The 20,532-nt window shown below is 39.5% G+C and overlaps 1 protein-coding gene across 3 annotated transcripts in view; it reads right to left on the bottom strand.

The window, feature by feature from the left end:
- Nucleotides 1-20,532, bottom strand: part of ATAD2B (ATPase family AAA domain containing 2B) — a 175,978-nt gene that overhangs the window by 67,069 nt on the left and 88,377 nt on the right. For 2 of the 3 annotated variants that reach the window (XM_048845622.2, XM_048845620.2), the window contains exons 17-22: nt 18,372-18,504; nt 14,124-14,310; nt 7,909-8,094; nt 6,871-7,006; nt 6,350-6,546; nt 4,214-4,373 (exon numbers count right to left, since the gene is read on the bottom strand). In XM_048845622.2, coding sequence (XP_048701579.2) covers nt 4,214-4,373; nt 6,350-6,546; nt 6,871-7,006; nt 7,909-8,094; nt 14,124-14,310; nt 18,372-18,504 — 999 coding nt within the window. The remainder of the gene's footprint in view (nt 1-4,213; nt 4,374-6,349; nt 6,547-6,870; nt 7,007-7,908; nt 8,095-14,123; nt 14,311-18,371; nt 18,505-20,532) is intronic. The other variant, XM_048845621.2, reaches the window with a different exon arrangement.

Raw genomic sequence — 20,532 nt, 5'->3', positions numbered from 1 at the left:
ATTCCAGGAAATTACTTCAGCTCGAAATCCAACTGGCCTAAGTAGTAAGTGCACTGTTGATGCATATAAGATTTGTATCCTAGGTTCCAATTTTTCCAAGGAACAGCACTGAATGATTAATTTCAATCAAACCAGCTAGACAGAATCTTCATCAGTAACAAAGACCCTGGAGTAATGCCTTACATTTGAATAGCGGCACCTTCTGGTTTGCAATTTGCATTTGTAAGGAGGAGGCTGAATACATTTTCCTGCCCAGGAGATCCAAATTCTTTGTCCTTGGGAGTGGACTTGTACCTCCCTTGATGTGACCTCTCATGGGCTACTGTCATGACAAGCAACTAACCTTAACTAACCCTAACCTTAGGGGCAGGATGCAAATAAAAACACTTGAATCCCTACATAAATACATAATGATTGTTCATATGCTTTCTCATAGATGTCAAAGATGTTGGGATGTTCCACAAAGTCTCAGCACGTTCCAATAGTGCATTGTTAACAGGGAGAACTACTCTCCCAAGGTTCTAGGACTTAAAAATATCCACTAACTTGTGAGTGTTTTCCTAAGGCCAATGCCAATCATCTAAGGAGGTCCTCCTGTGCCCAAAAGTGTTCAGCACTGGAGAGGAAGCATCTGCTACCATGGTGTCATCTGGTGATGACAAAGATGAAGGAAGAGAGGCCACTGGCCTCCCTGGGTGCAGTACCAGACCCTGCAAGGATTCTGAGGTAGTGTCCTCCATCTGAATCTGCAATGTAGGTGGCTGGGGAGGTGATGCCATGGATGGGTTGGGTGCTCTTGCCCAGAAGTGGGTTGAAGGTCAGGACCTCAAGAAATAAGGAACATCCTATGGATTCCCAGGCCACTGTGGATAGTGATAAGGCATCAGTGGCCAGTAGGCACTGGGCAAGAGCTCCTGTCTCTGCTGCAGGGACAGTCGTGGTCAGGATGAGAAAGGGGTTCTCAACTGCCTTTTAGACAGGGAGGGAGGACGTCAAGCTCGACTATAATGAATCCCCAAAATCATCCAGAGATAATGGGGGAGCAACCCCAGCAGAGCAAGACAGAGTCCAGCCTCATCAGAGGTCCAATGTGCTGGTTGCATCAGTCCCAAGGTTGACAGAAGTTGGTGACCAGAAGTTGGTGACACCTGGCAAGGTGTCAAGGTTCCTTCCCCACTCTGAACGCTAGGGTACAGATGTGGGGACCTGCATGAAAAACCTCCTAAGCTTATCTTTACCAGCTTAGGTCAAAACTTCCCCAAGGTACAAAATATTACACCCTTTGTCCTTGGATTGGCCGCTACCACCAAACAAATACTGGTTACTGGGGAAGAGCTGTTTGGATACGTCTTTCCCCCCAAAATACTTCCCAAAACCTTGCACCCCACTTCCTGGACGAAGTTTGGTAAAAAGCCTCACCAATTTGCCTAGGTGACTACAGACCCAGACCCTTGGATCTTAAGAACAATGAACAATCCTCCCAACACTTGCACCCCCCCCTTTCCTGGGAAATGTTGGATAAAAAGCCTCACCAATTTGCATAGGTGACCACAGACCCAAACCCTTGAACAATGAAAAAACATTCAGTTTTCTTACAAGAAGACTTTTAATAGAAATAGAAGTAAATAGAAGTAAAGAAATCATCTCTGTAAAATCAGGATAGTAGATACCTTACAAGGTAATTAGATTCAAAACAGAGAATCCCTCGAGGCAAAATCTTAAGTTACAAAAAAGATACACAGACAGAACTAGTTATTCTATTCAGCACAATTCTTTTCTCAGCCATTTAAAGAAATCATAATCTAACACGTACCTAGCTAGATTACTTACTAAAAGTTCTAAGACTCCATTCCTGGTCTATTCCTGACAAAAGCAGCATATAGACAAACAGAGACGCTTTGTTTCTCTCCCTCCTCCCAGCTTTTGAAAGTATCTTGTCTCCTCATTGGTCATTTTGGTCAGATGCCAGCGAGGTTACCTTTAGCTTCTTAACCCTTTACAAGTGAGAGGAGCTTTCCCCTGGCCAGGAGGGATTTTAAAGGGGTTTACCCTTCCCTTTATATTTATGACACAAGGGCAATGCACTCTCATTTGGTACCAATGCCAAAAGAGGCACAGACACCGGCGTCGGTACTGATACCAATGACACAGTCTACACTATGACTATTATTGGTGCCAAAGATGACTGCTGTGCTAACAAATCCCTCAGCACTGGTACCAGTGCCAGCCTCAATTACGTACTCAATGTGATATGCACTGTTATGGGTGGTGCTGGTCGCAGAGACACCAGTGTAATTAACCTACATAGTGCCATCGTTGTTGATAAAGTCGCAGCACTTGAATATTCCCAGACAATTGGAGAATGAGGATCCAAAAGGCAACGCACATCTGACATTGCCTGATGTGCCAGGGGACTGGACACTGGTACCAGATTCAGCAGACATCCCATGGACAGAGCCAGAGTCGACAGGACAGCCCCAAATTAATGTTGCCTCAGTATTAGAGAGCAGGTAGAAGGCCCAATTCCATCATGTGTACCTGAGGAGTCAAGGTGCCAGTCTGCACAGATTCTGGCAGAGGAGGACTCTCTCCAAGGTCTGGAGTGGCTACTGTCTGTTTTATAGGTCCTTTTCTCAGAGGCCCAAGGGAGGTGAATGATCCCTCTTCCTCTAGAGGAGGCCTCAGAGTCTAACAGAGGAACATCGTCTTGTTATGGTTATGATGGTGGCTGAGGAGCCAGTACTGTGCCTGGTGCCAACCAGGACTCATGGCATGCTGCATCAGGTGCTGCTTGAGCCTCAAGTCCCCTGCCACCTGCATTCTTAAATGATTTGCAAATAAAGTACTTTTCCTTAATGTGCCCCTCTCTAAACACTACACATGAGGATCACTATTAGGAACAGTCACCCCACACGCCAGACAGAGCTTAAATCCTGGTGAAGACATTCCAGCTGAGAAAAAAAAATAGCTACTCAACCTAACTTTGCTAACTAAGGCACTACTAGATAACTAACTATTGTGACTATTTACAACAAAATTTCAGAAGAATGAAACACAAAATCAGGGTGAAGAAACACCACACTGAAACTCCAACTCTAGCCATGGGCAGTGAGAAGGAATTGGGGTGGGGGGGAAGGGAGGTTCAGAGCAGCAGTGCCCTTAATAGTCATGTGACAGGCCATAAAGAAAGGGCACAAGTACTGCCCCATGGTTACTGCTAGGCAAACTTTTCTGGCTTTGGTGCGCTGGGCACATGCATACCTGAGTGGAACATATCTGCAACCACTCAAAGAACTATTTCTTCTTTTGTCTCATGGTATTTAATGAAAACCTTTTAATTCACTGTCTTCATTTGATGATAGGGTCAGTTTTCCATTCATCATACTGTACTAACTAATGCTTTAAAGGGGCATTTTCTTTTTCATTTTAAAACCTGACTTGAGCTTTTGGAAGCTGTCAGATCAAACGCTTATTTAGCAACATCCATCTTCCCAATGCACAATAATGCATCTTTTACAACAAATACAGAGGATGACATTTCCCATATCTGCAGGTGGACAGCCTTCACACTAATGTCCTCTTTTTTGTAGTTTTTTTTTTTTAAATTGGAAACAGCCACATGATAAACTGCCACTTAAATACATTTGCAAGACAATTCTTCCCTAATCAACTAAAACAGACCTCTTTGTTTGGGATTAGTCCTGCTCCTTCCTCCAGCCCCAGTGGTGAGTTCTTAATTTAGTGGATGAATTTGGTAGGAAGGATCATAGCTGGAGGCAAATGCATAGCACCGTAAGGTGCTGTGCAGGATTCTCCATATAACTCTGCCAAATTATGTGATGGTTTTATTATGTGGACAGATGTCCCCTGAAGACCAAGAAGCAACTACCAAATTCATTTTCACTTAGGACCTACTCAGGATTGGAACCCAATTTACCAGAAGTGAATGTTAAGTGCTTTAGCCCTACTTTGCTTACTAGTTCCTGCACACTCACTCCACCACATAGTTCCTAGAATGCTTCACGTATATTCTAACTGTCCACTTAAGAGTCTCAAGACTATTAAAAGCATTGACCTTCAAGGAACAAAATCACTTGTTTAGCTAATTTATAACACAGTATGAAGTTTGCTTAGATGCCTGAATAATAATCATACACATGATTAAACAACTATTTTTCAAGTTTAGGTAGGCCAAAACTAAATATTTCCTTACCTCCAGGGTCTTTGTCTGGATTATATTCCAATGCATTGCTACAGATGAGATCAATATCTGTTAGGAAATCCTTGGCAGTCAAATAGTTGTGTTTATCAATTTTGGTTATTACTGTTGACAGGTCCATTGGTTCTTTGATAACTTCAAGATAATCTGAAACCTACAATCAAACAGCATACTGAAGTGACACAGGGCCTTATGCATTTCATCGGCACACTCCAGAGGAAGAATTTTTGATTAACCAGGTAAACGTGCATTTTTAGAAATTGTAACAAAAAATGTATCAACATAAATCTTAGATTAAGACCATACATCAACATCATATATAATACCTAGCTACTGGCTAAATGCTTAAATGTATATTTAAAGTGCATTTTCTATTCTAAACAGGCAGTGAAAATGGCATCCCCAGATGTAAACTGTCCAGTTTACAAGTAGAATGATATTTTTCTAAATATTACTGTTAATTCATCCTGTTAATTCATCCTAGGATCTAAAAGTCAACCTGTATTTTTTCTAGCAAGTGTATCACCACTAGTAATAGAATCTTCATGTGAAACTGCAAAATTTATATAGCAGATCAGTTAAATAAGAAAGGGAGGTCTTCTGGTTAAGGCATTAGGGACTGGGACTTGAGAGATCTGTGACAGTGCTAGGAATTAATCCCAGATTTTGCATAACCCTGTGGCAAATCACTAAATCTCATCTGTGTCAGTTCCCCATCTATAAAATGAAGATGGCAATATTCCTTCTGCATAGTTGAAAAGAATTGTTCATAGTCCTTTAACATAAACAAGTTAAGTCACAAAAAATGTTCAAATATTGAATCTGGCTTGAAGCTGGAGGAGGACTGGATGGGGCCTCACATAATGCTTGTTAACTCTGCATGTAATTTAAAGTGCAGCTCTGCTGTAAAAAATTACACTAAAAATGACATTGCAGGGTCCCATTTTTATGGTCTCTCAATGACTTACAGAACAAATGTTCCAACTGGAACTAGAAAAGTGTTTTTTTCTTACTGCCATCCCTACAAAGTTAGTATTCTATCTGAAAGCCAAGCTACGCTCTTTCCTTTTCACACACCAGCACAGTAATAGACTTGCAGGCCAAATGATGCCCTCAGTTACAACTGCAACCCCACTGTCTTCCAATTATGTCTTTCAATGGGTCTTCACATTCATAAATAACTGGAACTTATAGATTCATAGATTCTAAGGTCAAAAGAGACTATTACAATCATTTAATCTGACCTTCTGTGTAACACAAACTACAGAACTTCCCTGAATAATCCCTAGAACATAGCTTTCGGAGAAATATGCAATCTTAGTAAACATTTCTGTTACTCTTCAATAAAGAACAGAACACAATTCACTTTTTCATCACAATGTTGGCTCTACAGGAATAAAAAACAGTAAAAGCTAGTTTTTGGTAACTAAAGAAAGCAAATACAATTAATTCCAAATACATCCTGGCAGCAGATTTGATGAATAAGGTGCTACCATTTTTATAATGCTGATTTTCAGAGTGGAAAAGCAACTTCGACTAGTACAGGCTAGAGCAGGAATCGGCAACATTTAGCACACAGCACGTCAGGGAAAGCCGCTGGTGGGCCGAGACGGTTTGTTTACCTGCAGCGTCCACAGGTTCAGCAGATCGCAGCTCCCACTGGCCATGGTTCGCTGTCCCAGGCCAATTGGGGCTGTGGGAAGTAGCACAGGCTGACCGATGTGATGGTCGCTGCTTCCCGCAGCCCCCATTGGCCTGAGACAGCGAACCGTGGCCAGTGGGAGCTGCGATCGGTCGAACCTGCGGACGCTGCAGGTAAACAAACCATCCAGGCCCACCGGCAGCTTTCCCGGACGTGCCGCATGCCAAAGATTGCCGATTCCTGGGCTAGAGTAATACAAGTTTTTTTGCTGAACCAGTAGTGTGTCCAAAAATATGCTTCTGATCACTCTCACTGTGGTACAGAAGGTTATGACTAAGCCACCAGTGGATTACAGATAGGCAGAATTGGCTAGGTCATGGATATCAAGGATATCTGGGATAGTAATTTATTCACACCCTTTTTAATTAATAATAATTTTTTTTTCTAATAGGTTCAACTTCATTTTTTGCACATTACTGAAACAAGACCTCTTCAATATCCACCGGTTTGCTGAAGATGTTAAAGCGTTTGTCTGTAGCCAGCCTCTTGGTAACATCCCTGAGAAACAACCGCAGTTCTCTCAATGTGTTCTCCTCCTGGTCCTCCATTCGTTGCTTTTCTGTTTCTGACAGCTGACGGGGAGGAGAGGGTAATGCAAGAGGAAGAACTTCCAGAGCACAAAGAGCTAGGGGAAAAAGGCAGGAAAAAGTCAGAAAGTATTTGTAAGAGGGCATTGAACGATTACCCCTTTCTGGACTTGCACAATGCAAAGGGGGTGGGGGGGGATTTCCCATTTTCCTTCCCACTTTTCAAACTTGACAATTTAAACTCCTCCCCATCTTACTCAGTATAATAGAAACATGCCAGTTCTGCACACTGATAAACTGTCAGTTGTTAATGACCCTAACTGCATTTCCCAAAACCATTTAAAAAGAAAAACATTTTACAGTACAAAACTTGATTCAAACAGATTCTCGCACTACTGTGGCTTTATTGTAAAGTAGCTTACCAGCCTGTTTCCTTTTGGGGGGGTGCATTGATGCCTGATTAAGAATTAACTCCTGGAAAAATCTCAGTCTGTCTTCTTCACTTGGTCTTTGAATATAAAAAACCTCTTCATACTGGATTCTAAAGATACACTTCACCTGCAAGAAAACAACGTCATGAAGAGTCAAAGGATTCAACATGTTCTTGAACTATCTGATCAATGTATATTTTAAACACAGAGGATCAACTTTTCAAAAGACGCAAACTGGCCATACTTGAGAAGTTACCAAACTATTTCCAAAGAAGCACAACGTCTCACGAAAGCTTATGCTCAGATAAATTGGTTAGTCTCTAAGGTGCCACAAGTACGCCTTTTCTTTTTGCAAATACAGACTAACACGGCTGTTACTCTGAAACAAGGAAAATGAATAATCTGGAATTGTTATTCAAGTTTCCATAACCTGTAAGTTAAAGGGGCAGTGCAGCAACAGTTGTTACTGCAATGATAGGAGGAGGAGAAAGAGAAAAGAACTTAGAAAAAAAATTGTATGAATACCTTAAGTTTTAAAAAAACTAAAGCGACACTGTAGTCGCTGAGTCTTACACTGCAGTATAATCCAGACTAACTCCACTGACTTCAATGGGTTTTTCTGGAATTATACCAGTGTAACAGAGCAAAATCTAACACACAGTCTAGAATAGCAGGAGCTCCTTTATGGAGATCAAAGAAGATGGAGATCATTCTTAGTTGCAGAGAAAATATTGTCACTTCAAATAAAGACAAAAGGATTTCAAGTTTGTTCTTTCGGATGTTTATTGTGCAAAGATAATGATTGCAAGAATTAGTACATATGAACTAACCTTAGACTTCATGTAAGGCAATTTTAGAGCTGAAATAAAATTAATTTAGCAATTTCAATGTGAGATATTTTTAAGTAAATTATAAGAACTAGAGCATAAAGTTCTGGTTATATACAACTGTTCTACATTAAAGTGTTCTAAATTCTTAAAAGACACACATTAGTAATGCTTCCACTCTCAAAAAATATTTAACACTCACCTCTTCAGGTAATTCACTATACATGGTTTCAGAGGTAGACAGCAGAAATATAGGAGAAAACGACGGTATGTCTTGCAGCAAAGTTAGAAAAGTAGCTCTCACAGTTTCACTGACAGCTTCCCACCAGTCACCAATATGAGGCATGTAAACAATACTTGGTACAGTTCTTCGAGCTTCACGAAAGATCTAGTAAAGAGAAACACTAGTATTTAAAATCAGAAATTAAGTATTACGACACACAGTAAAAAATGAAAACCGTTATGGGCTTAAGTGGTGCCTTCAAAAGACATCCTCTCATCAGCTTAATTACCTCAAATTACAATAAAAATGCTTTCCATTCAAGTTTTTGTTATATTGAATATATATATTTGAATTTGAATATATTGTTTGCTTCATCGAATTACTTTAAGCCAGTATGCAATGCCATCCAAAACAGCTACAAGTCAACACCCTGTTTTAATGATCTATTATAACAAAGAACCAACAAGCAAAACACATGAAAAGTTAAACTGTATCACATTTTGTAGCAGAAGAGAAAAATATGAAATGTCACAAAAAATACAAGATGAAAGGTCATACCAGCTTTTTAAGATTCGTAAGCATTATACTGGGTCCATTAAGCAGCTTTGTTTTGGTTCAGACACTTGCAAATACAGTGCACTGAGTTGGTTGCTGGTGGTTAACCAAATAGAATGTTTGACAGGAGGACTGACATTTTTCAAGAGCAAGGAAACATTTTAATTAATTAACTTTAAGTTTCAGGTTTATCTTAGAATTTTAGCAGCTTTGCTATTATTCCCCATGACCTGCTATTTTTTCCTCATAGGAGAGCCAGTGTTCCATGTATCTGTTACATCTCAAAATTTCACCCTCTATATCCAATTCTATGATTACATAAAAAGTCAACTCAATTACCACTTCCCTTTGTCTTCTGGCAGCCCAGATATTCTGACATCATTATGATAGTAGAGCAAGAAATAATCCAGTTTATTTTAACAAGGTCGTACCTATTTGTAATTTTTTTTAAACGTTCATTTTATTTCTGGTGGCAGATTCCTCAAGTTGTTTCTTCAGCTTGAGCTGTACTGCCCACAATAACTGATACAAACTCTTTCAACTCCTTCCTGGTGATTACTATTGATTCCATTCAGTTTGCCCAAAACACTTATAGAAAAGAATGACAACTTAAGGATTCGCAAAAAGAAAAGGAGTACTTGTGGCACCTTAGAGACTAACCAATTTATTTGAGCATGAGCTTTCGTGAGCTACAGCTCACTTTGCTGTAGCTCACGAAAGCTTATGCTCAAATAAATTGGTTAGTCTCTAAGGTGCCACAAGTACTCCTTTTCTTTTTGCAAATACAGACTAACATGGCTGTTACTCTGAAACTTAAGGATTGTCTTTCTGGTCCTAAGTTTGACTCCAATCAGGAGAGAGAGAGATAAGGATGCCATTCCTTTTTTACAACATTACAGCTTTGAATCTGAACTTTGGCCTTACTTGTTTACTTCTTCCAGCCATGCCCTCTTTTAGGTGTTGAATGTAATGTTAAAAATAAAGCTATCACACACATAAATTGTTTGTGATAATTCTGCGAAGCTTCTCTTCCACACAGCTGCTTGTTAACAGCATTATGGGACTCCAGCCACACACTAAACTGATAATGCGCGCACAGAACACAGATTGTTTAATGAAAAGAATGTGTATGTGCGTGTGTGTATGTGCACGTGTGTAACACACACAATATTGCAACAAAACAGAAACTTCCTACTATAAGACAGGTGAAAGACTTCAGTGGCCTTCTAGTGATTCTGTCTACCATTTTTATCTGCCTTAATTGGCATGTGTAAATTAAGGTTTAAAACGACTAAATATATATTGTCAAGATCAGCAGCCTTAAAATTCAACTCACTCTTATTTCTGGTATCTGTTTACAAATAATATGCTATTTTTGGTATGAGTTTCTCTCAACACATGCTTCAATTCTTTTTTTCCCCCATTTTCATAAATTCAATCCCTTTGTTAAGTATGAAAAATACAGTGCCTCTTGTACCTCCCCAAATTTACACCATTTACTGAGTATTAGGGCTGTCAAACAATAAAAAAAATTGCGATTAATCGCGCGATTAAAAAAATAATCGCAATTCATTGCAGTTTTAATCGCACTGTTAAACAATAGAATACCATTTATTTAAATATTTTGGGTGTCTTCTACATTTTCAAATATATTGATTTCAATTACAACACAGAATACAAAGTGTACAGTGCTCACTTTATATTATTTGATTACAAATATTTGCACTGTTAAAAAACAAAAATAGTATTTTTCAATTCACCTCACACAAGTACCGTAGTGCAATCTCTTTAGTGCAATTTAAAAATGCAGAATTTTTATTTACATAACTGCATTCAAAAACAAAACAATATAAAATTTAGAGCCAATAAGTCCAATCAGTCCTACTTCATGTTCAGCCAATTGCTAAGACAAACAAGTTTGTTTATATTTATAGGACATAATGCTGCCCATTTCTTATTTAAATCACCTGAAAGCGAGAACAGGCATTCACATGGTACTGTTGTACTGACATTTCAAGGTATTTACATGCCAGATATGCTAAGCATTTGTATGCCCCTTCATGCTTCATCCACCATTCTAGAGGACGTTTCCAAGCTCATGATAGGTTCTGCTCGATAATGATCCAAAGCAGTGCGGACCAACGCATGTTCATTTTCATCATCTGAATCAGATGCCACCAACAGAAGGTTGATTTACTTTTTGGGGGGGTTCAGATTCTGTAGTTTCTGCATTGAAGTGTTGCTCTTTTAAGACTTCTGACAGCATGTGCTACACCTCACCCATCTCAGATTTTGGAAGGCATTTCAGATTCTTAAACCTTGGGTCGAGTGCTGTAGCTATCTTTAGAAATCTCACATTGGTAACTTCTTTGCTTTTGTCTACTCTGCAGTTAAAGTGTTCTTAAATTGAACAACACGAGCTGGGTCATCAGCCGAGGCTGCCATAACACAAACAGACTAACACGGCTGTTACTCTGAAACCTAACAAAATATATGGCAGCATGTGGGTAAAACCACAGAGCAGGAGACATAGAATTCTCCCCCAAGGAGTTCAGTCACAAATTTAATTAACGCATTTGTAACAGGGCCTCCTTGGTCCTGCATCTGTCTCAATCAACAAAGCTGGTTCAGCGCCCTGTGCAATTTATTTATAATTGCGTCCCACCACCTTCATAGAATACCTTGCGCCTTTACAAGCAGGGGGAGAGCAATCTCTCTCTCTCACTGCCTGCTTTCCCTCCTTTTCATTTCCTTCCTGTGCCTATGTGTGGGCTCTGGCTAACGGCTTAATTAGCCTTTCTGCCTTGGCCCACCCACTAACTAGGCACAGCTCTGTCTCATCAGCTCCAATCTGCTATGCCTGATTGGAGCTGCTGTGAACAGAGTGCTGACTCAGGGTTTCCAACCTAGAACTCTGTCACAGCATTATTTTTTTAACAAGCGTCATCAGCATGGAAGCATGTCTTCTGGAATGGCGGCTAAAGCATGAAGGGGCATATGAGTGTTTATCATATCTGGCATGAAAATACCTTGCAATGCCAGTACAAAGGTGCCATGTGAATTCCTGTTTTCACTTTCAGAAACAGGAAGCATTATCTCCCATATATGTAAACAAACTTGCTTGTCTGAGCAATTGGCTGAACAAGAAGTAGGACTGAGTGGACATCTATGCTCTAAAATTTTGCAGTTTTGTTTTTGAGTGCAAAAAAATCTACATAGGTAAGTTGCACTTTCACGATAAAGAGACTGCACTACAGTACTTGTTGAGGTGAACTGAAAAATACAATTTCTTTTGTTTATCTTTTTACAGTGCAAATATTTGTAATCAAAAATAATATAAAGTGAGCACTGTACACTTTGTATTCTGTGTTGTAACTGAAATCAATATATTTGAAAATGCACAAAAACATCCAAAAATATTTATAATAAATTTCAATTGGTAGTCTATTACTGTTTAACTAGTGCAATTAAAACTGCGATTAATTGTGATTAATTTTTTTAATCGAGTTAATTTGTTTTGAGTTAATCACTTGAGTTAACTATGATTAACTGACAGCCCTACTGAGTATAGAATAACTTTTCTGAGAATTTACAAGCACATCCATTAGCGCAGGCCCACACAGCACAGAGGTATTGGGACCCAGGGACTGGCTTCCCCTGCCTTCCCTTCACATAACCATAGGCACACTAATCCAGTATTCTAATCAATAAATCAACTGCAAATTAAAAGTCATTCACCTGAACACCTTAGTTGCTTTGTGTTGCTCCGGCACAGCAAAATAGCTGTAAACTCACCATAACTGGCCTGTATATTCTGGCATAGCAAAGGATCTGCCCTTAACAGTTAAAATTACAACAAAATATTTAAGGTAGATACTATATATTTTCAAATAATCAGAAATATTGCATGATAGCATTCCCTTTGGGTTTCAGGTTTAAAGATCATATATGAAATTTTAAATTTGTAAAAGACAAGGAAATTCCAAGGAAAAAAATGTTAAAAACAGAGTTAAGGCTAAGAGTACATAGGAGTAAATTTAGGATTAAAAAAATTACATGACATTTTACCCTTGTGTTACTAATACACTTTTAACATCAACCTTAATACTTTTAAGCAATTTTTTGTCTTGCATAGATCTAGATATAAAATGGAATCAGGCATAAGCAACTCTCAATGAAAAAACAGTATTCTTAAGCCATAAAAATATTTTAGTAATTAGACTTGATTTTCATGCTTCTTATAAGCATGAGTAATATTTGTAATGAAAGATTTCAAGAAAAGTCATGTTCTCCAGTTCTGGCTTATCTCATAAAAATACATTTACGATCACATCATATTGTAGGTGCACATCTAGTGGGTCCTCACTCCATATACCTTTACCCCCACCCACACTCTGCCCTATTCACTTCTCTCTTCCTTTCTTAAACTCAGTATCCTCTCCTTCATATCTATCTCCTCCTCAATCTTCTTTTCACACAGATGAATAAGGTGTCAACTGAATACTATTAACCCAAACTCCCAAACAGTGACTCTCAGACTTTTTAGGAACATAGGATATAAATAATAAATCTGACTATTTTAAAAAGCTTTCATGAATACTTTTATGTGTTTATTTCCTTGTCAACGAAAACAGATTTCTGTGCACACACAGTTCAAACAAAGCTATAGAAACCAATTTTCCTCAGAAGTTACAAGGTACTGCACGGCTATAATGCAGGTGTGGCGGCCAATGAAGATGGAAGTCCATTCTAACAGTCCCTTGCAAGTCGTCTTCCTTTGGCAAGAATCAGTATAGGAGAATTTAGCCTTCTTAAATCCCTCAAAATTGCATCTTCCAAACTCATTTGTGGTCAGTCTCATGCTCCACTTCCTTCAACCTCAGCTCTACAAATTTTCTATGAAAACTTATCTTCTTTTGCATGCTAGACATAACCCCACTATTGCAGTTGTATGCATCCGATGAAGGGAGCTGTAGCTCACGAAAGCTTATGCTCAAATAAATTGGTTAGTCTCTAAGGTGCCGCAAGTACTCCTTTTCTTATTGCAGTTTTGTTCTCACCTGATGCAAGACTGCAAATCTCCAGGATCAGTCAAATATTTTCTCATTTGTGACAAAAATCAAACAAACGGACATCAAGAATACACCATAACTTTTGATTATGAAAACTTTTGTTTACTCTCCTTAACTGTTTTTAACGGCTCTGTTCTGCTCCACATAGGAACGTTCAACACAGAATTGACTACATGTCTTGTTTTAGTTGTCACACAGACATCCTGCTGCCCAAGCAGGACTTTGAGACTGATCTAACATATGACTTCTTCAGATATTGAACCTTCTGCTGTTAACCGACTACCAAGACACATAAAACTGTTTACCCATTCAGTGTCATTGCCATCTACATGCAGCATCAACAGAAAAATCAGAATTCCTAACTATAAAACTATAAAAACTTTAACAAAAGGTTTTTAATGTTAGCATATTAGAATGTTCCTCTGCTTTAGCTTGCAATGGCACATGCACACTGTCTTTTATCCAAAAGACCATAATTGTGCATATCATACTTTATTGGAAATAAGCTTGAATAAAACCAGAGCTGGCATCAATGCTCTATGATGCTCAGATATTATGTAGACTCACCTGTGCACATGATTCTTCAGGTGTTTTGGCACTAACTGAATAAAGTGCTGGCAGATCTAGCCTGTGTACAGAGAATTTTTCAAGAGAGTGCAATAGTGCTGGAGCAAGGTGAGAAGTTTGACCAGAACCTCTCTCTCCTGATAGCAGTAATCTTGGCCTATAAGAGGTTGGCTGGTGGTAAGCAGACCTATAACAGAAGTAATATTTTAAAAATATCACCATGCATCATTATGTATACATATGTTTATCTATACAGAGTTCCTGGTGTTTCAGCTTTTATTTAGTAATTTTTAAAATTTTAATTCTTTTAGACTTTTTTAAAATGTCATCTCAACTCTGAAACCTGTCAACTATTATGATAATAGAGATCTTCTACTGGAGATCCTACAATGATTGTACTGTGCTAACTTTGGCATGCCTCAGTTCCAGCACTGATTACCTTAGGTCTTGTCTATACACACAGTTGCAACAGTGTAACTGATTAGAAACTGATTTAATTAATCAGTGCAAAATCTGTGTGGGTATTATTAAAATGATGCAATCCTAGATCATAATCAACTGTCTTAAATCTATTCCTTACCAAGAGAAGCTAAATCAATATAATCACTCTTAAAGCCATTTAAAGGTTCACACAAGAGTTTGCATGTGTTTAAAAATGCGGCTTTAGAGTACTGCATTTTTGCGGATTGCAGCTTGGATACAGATACAAATTGTGTATCTGTGCAGAGCTCTACACACCCGCCCAAATGGAGCAGCTGTCACCCAGCTCTCAAGCTCCAGCTTGGCTCTCTGAATCACGCAGCAGCGGGCTGCAATATGTGGCAATAGTCCGCTGGGAAATCTGTGAGTTGTAGTCCCCAGCTTGCTAGGATGGAGGAGGTAAACTCTCAGAAGGGAGTGAGCCAAGAACCATTTTGAAAGAGGTGTAGTTGTACTTTAAACTAGCAGGCAGCAAGGGAAAGCGTTGTGGAGAGAGTAGTTGTTGCCACTGTCTGTCCCGGCCGGGTCTGTGTGCGTTAGATCCGTCACAGCTGCATAGGAGTGTCTGAACCCCGCACTGTGATGGCAGCTTTGCATACGAGGGCCCAGGATTGTACACTCCCTGTCCAGAGCAGGGAAGGAAATATGACGGGGGAGGAACAGGCGGTGGGGCAGGAGGTCTCTGGGGAGAAGTGGGGGGCAATAGGAGGTTGGGGGCTTGGCATAGCCCTGTGTCACTGCTGTGCAGTGACCTGTGCAGCCGTTAGTGGAACGCTGCAAATCCACGGATATCCACGAATAATTTTTGTGGATTGCGGATCGGATGCGGATATAAACACTAGCTTTAGTCATGTGTGTAGCAAGGCTTTAGCTAACAAAGGTTACTTTTTAGCAGCCCAGAAAAACCAAAAAGACAATATTTTTCATCCTTCGAAGTACCTGTCAGCTCTCTAAAAGGAAGTTTTGCTGTTTATTTTCGGGGGGGGGGGGGGGGGTTAAGTGATAGTAGGTGAAGATATAAAATTATCTAAGTAATTTTGTCTGCTCTAAGAACAAAGTGAAATTGACTCGTCGGTTTTCAGAGTTAAAAATATTGCACAGGGGCTGTTTATTTCATGCCAATGCATTTGTAACTGCCAAGACCCCAAGATTCAGCAAAGCACTTAAGAACAATCTTAAAAGTTAAGTACATTCTTAAGTCCCATCGATTTAAAAGGATTTACGAAAATGCTGAAGCACCTTACTGATTTAGGGTCTAGTATCTAGTTTAATATTTACCATATATACTTGTTCATAAGCCGAATATTTTTGGTAAAAAGTGACGCATCAAAGAGCGGGGGTCGGCTTATAAACAGACCTACACCAAAATTTGATGATTTTAAACTCTATGAAATCATTGAATTGAATATCTAATACATTGTCGTTTTGTTTACCTGGAGCATCTGCAGGCACAGAGTTCCTCAGTTCCCTGTGGCCGCGGTTCACTGTTCCCAGCCAATGGGAACTGGGGGAAGTGGGGCGCTCCAGGTAAACAAAATGTCCCAACCCACCAGCGGCTTACCCTGACGGGCCAGGAGCCAAAGTCTGCCAACCCCTGAAATACAGGGTCGGCTTATGAAAGGGTCATACAGTTTTTACTATTTGTACCTATTCATCTTGGGGGGTCGGCGAACGAACAGGCTAATGAATGAGTATATACGGTATATTGCAAACTTCATACAAATTAGCTTCCAGTTGGGAACACACACTCCTTTAAAGGTTGCAAATGTGAGTCTATCAAATTACTCTGTATTTTTGTTGAAGGGCAAAAATCTTAAAGGAATCTAGCCAGGTATTGGGGGGGGGAAGGGGTTTAAAGCAGTGTCTCATCCCATTAGTATTACTTGATTTGAAAGCTAAATTTTAAAATTAATTTAATTTTCTCTTTATTACTCTGTTTACTCTTTAAAATTCATTCAGACTGAAGAGTGAAACTAGATTACTCAATTTTACTTGGTTTAAGTTTTGAGTCAATCACTTTCTAGTTGCCACGCATTATACACAAAACTTGTCTTTCGCTTTACAGATCTGATGGGGAAGGTCATAAATCCATCCATCAAAAAAAAATGTATAATGAAATTTAAAAATTAGTTAAAATGTGTCCTTTTTTTTTTTCTCTTTTGTTTCAGCTGAAACCTGAATTTTGGGCCGGCAGTGCTTGACAATGTACCTTGAGGGAAACAGCAAGATCCCATTTTAAGCTAATCAGTTATTTTTAAGTTCATGTTACTGCAAATACTGTTTAATCATCACTGTTCAGAAATAAAAATTTTCTTTCTTCCACAAGATGGCTCTATCTTGACTGGCCTCACATTTTCTTTAGTGAAATAGGCATCAACAGACTCTATATAAAATATTACTCTAAACAATTCATATTAAAATTAACATTTCTAGGTTTTTGTTGCTGCATCCATCTTAATAAACAGTTGCGTTTCATCCAAATTTAATACACAAATTCTAACCTACAATGTCTCTGCAACTTTCCTTAGAAAAAGCACTGAAAAACACACAGAATGAGGAAAAAATTAAGAGGAGGCTTTTTGAAATATACCTCTATCCTGATATAACGCGGTCCTCTGGAGCCAAAAAAATCTTACCGTGTAATAGGTGAAACCACGTTATATCGAACTTGCTTTGGCCTCGAGCATTTCTGTTATTAATACTCACTTCCCGCCCCCTGACTGACCCCTCAGAACCCCTGACCCATCCAACCCCCCCGTCCCCTGACTGCCCCGCCCCCTATCCACACCCCCGCCCCCTGACAGGCCCCCCGGGACTCCCATGGCCTATCCAACGCCCCCATTCCCTGACCGCCCCACCCCCAGAACCTCCGAACCATCCAACCCCTCCGCCCCCCCAAGACCCTCTGCCCCTTATCCAACCCCTCAGCCCCGGCCCGGCACCCTTAACAAGCCACTCAGAGCAGCGTGTCGGAGCCAGACACACTGACCCGCCGGAGCGCGCAGCCCCACCCCCAGAGCACTGCTTTACTGCGTTATATTCGAATTTGTGTTATATCGGGTCGCGTTATATTGAGGTAGAGGTGTACAAGGAAATCTGACCTGAAACAAACTAATTTGTAGTATCAGATTTAAATGCAATAAACATATATAAATAACTGATATTGGTACACTGAAGCTCAATAGTACGTCTCAGTAAGAAAAAGCAGCCAATATGTTGCACACTTCATATTTTCCAAAATGCACCAGCATGTTTGCTTCCTTACTAAAACAGCTGGAGATTCAGGTTTAAATTCATAGATTTTAGATTCATAGTTAATGTCTGAAAAATATCTCAGGGGCTAAACATGGAAATTACATTCTTAAAATGCTATGGACCAAAGGCCAAACGCTACTCTTGAATACCCATAGGCTGGTGGTAATACCACAAAGTCATTATAAAACATTTAAAAGATTTTAGTTAAACTAAGGAGAACTTTCAAGCTAAATAGAGCTCAGTATGCAAAACAGGTTTAACCAGCTCAGTTATGCACTCTTATTACTTCACAGGAGTGTGAATGGCTTAGAAAATTGCTCATAAAGGCTTCAACACAGAATTCTCTCCATAAACATATCCTGGTATTTTAAGCACATTTAGATATAAATATGAAGATGTTGCCATGAAGCACCTTTATAAACCCTTTCTTTGAACTCTAAGTGCAAAACAGCAGTGTATGACCTTAGAGTTTCAGATCTCCTATGAATTTCACAGCAAAATGCATATACTCACATTGTAAAATGAAGGTAGGGTTTATGTATAGCAGCTGACGATTGTTTCTTTGGTGATCCTGAGTGACAGCCCGTCTCAAAAATTGATGAAGCATTTTCATCCTCGCTATCGTCTAATATTAGACTTGGTGCATCTGTTCAAAATAAGATGTTTATTAATATTAGAGTTCTGACACCTCTTGGTACACTTCAACAAACAACAAAAAGACATTGGAAGTTTCTTGGTTAAAAAAAGTTTAATAATATACTACCTGAAGTGGGAAGAATATGTCTAAATATCAGAAGGAATGTCTAAAATTACTACACGTGATTTCAGTAACCAGTACTACCAAGAATGTGTTAAAATACAGAGTTTCGTCAGAAATTCAAATGCCCTTTTACCATCAAGCACCTTGCCATTTTCATAATCATAAAGATACAAAAATAAGCTGTGTATTACAATAAATAAAATTGCTGGTTTAACTCATTACAAAATGCTTCCTCTTGATTTATTTTGATGCCAGATTCAACCGTTAAGTTATTGATTTGAACTTCCTTTGACTAGGCATAATTGTGCATAATAAATAAGCCCCCAAAATTTCAGAAGTATACTTCATATTTCAGTATTTTTCCTAGCAATAAAGCGGACAACTTATGTTTGGGAACATGTTTCTATCACACAAATTTGACAAAGAATATCAAAATGGTCAATGTCAATTCAAGTCAACTTTGTTTTCATATCCTGGGGTCTTAATCTATTTTTGATTCCTTCAACAACAAGTCATTCTCAGCTACTGAATTTAACTATCTTTTATACAGGGCTTCTTAAATGAAAGTTAAAGACTGAATACAACAGAGAAGAAAGACTATTCAAGAAAGTAAACTGAAAAACCATGAGCACATGGAGCCAATCAGAAAAGTCATTTGGTAGAAGATTCAGCATGACTGGAAATCTACATTCCAAATTAATTCAAGACAAACAGGGATGACAAAGTGAAAACCAACATTGTTAAATTGGAATTAAACTGGCAAGCATATACCAAGTAGCTGTCATTCAAACTCAAACAGAGAAAAGCAATTCTAGACATCACTTACTTATGCTAACAATCAACTGGAATGTGGCATATGAGCACAATATTTAAAACTATTACATGTAGAATCATAGAACTGTAGGACTGGAAGGGCCCTCAAGAGGTCATCTAGTCCAGTCCCCTGCACTCATGGCAGGACTAAGTATTACCTAAACCAGGCACAGCCAAACTGTGGCTCCCAGAGCCTCCCCCATACTCCCACCATGCTCCACCTACAAGACTGGGCAAGGGTGAGCTAGGGGCTTCTGCCCTGCAGCGGGGTGGTGGGACTAGGGGTTTTTCTCCTGTGGTGGGGTGGTGGGATTAATGGCTTCTGCCCTGCAGGGAGGGAGGTCTTGGGTCTTTAGCTGGGGTGTATAAGAGAAGAAGCCCCGCATCACGACAGGCGCTGCCCTGCGGCGCAGGTTGTGCACGTCTTGCAGCTCTCAAACTTCTGAAGATTATTGTAAGTGGCTCGGAGGGTCAGTACGTTTGGCCGCTCTTGATCTAAACCATCCCTGACAAGTATTTGTCCAAACTGCTCTTAAAAATCTCAAATGATGGCGATTCCACAACCTCCCTGGGCAATTTATTCCAGGGCTTAACCACTGTAACAGTTTGGAAGTTTTTTCTAATGTCCAACCTAAACTGCCCTTGTTGCAATTTAAGCCCATTGCCTCTTGTTTTATCCTCAGAGATTAAGGAGAAGAATTTTTCTCCCTCCTCTTTGTAACAACCTTTTATGTACCTGAAAACTGTTATCCTGTCCCTTTCTCAGCCTTCTCTTCTCCAGACTAAACAAACCCAATTTTTTCAATCTTCCCTCATAGGTCATGTTTTCTAGATCTTTAATCACGTTTGTAGCTCTTCTCTGGACTTTCTTCAATTTGTGCACCTCGGGCATCCAGAACTGGACACAATACTCCACTTGAGGCCTAATCAGCACAGAGTAGAGTGGAAGAATTGCTTCTTCTGTCTTCCTTACAACACTCCTGCTAATGCATCCCAGAACAATGTTCACTTTTTTTGCAATATTGTTATACTTTAGTTTGCGATCCACTGTGACCCCCAAATCCCTTTCTGCAGTACTCCCTCCTAGGCAATCATTTTCCA

This window comes from Caretta caretta, chromosome 3 (assembly GCF_965140235.1).
Source record: "Caretta caretta isolate rCarCar2 chromosome 3, rCarCar1.hap1, whole genome shotgun sequence".
Lineage (NCBI taxonomy): Eukaryota > Metazoa > Chordata > Testudines > Cheloniidae > Caretta > Caretta caretta.
The sequence above is the reverse complement of the archived record's forward strand: the minus strand, read 5'-3'. Positions and strand labels throughout refer to the sequence as shown.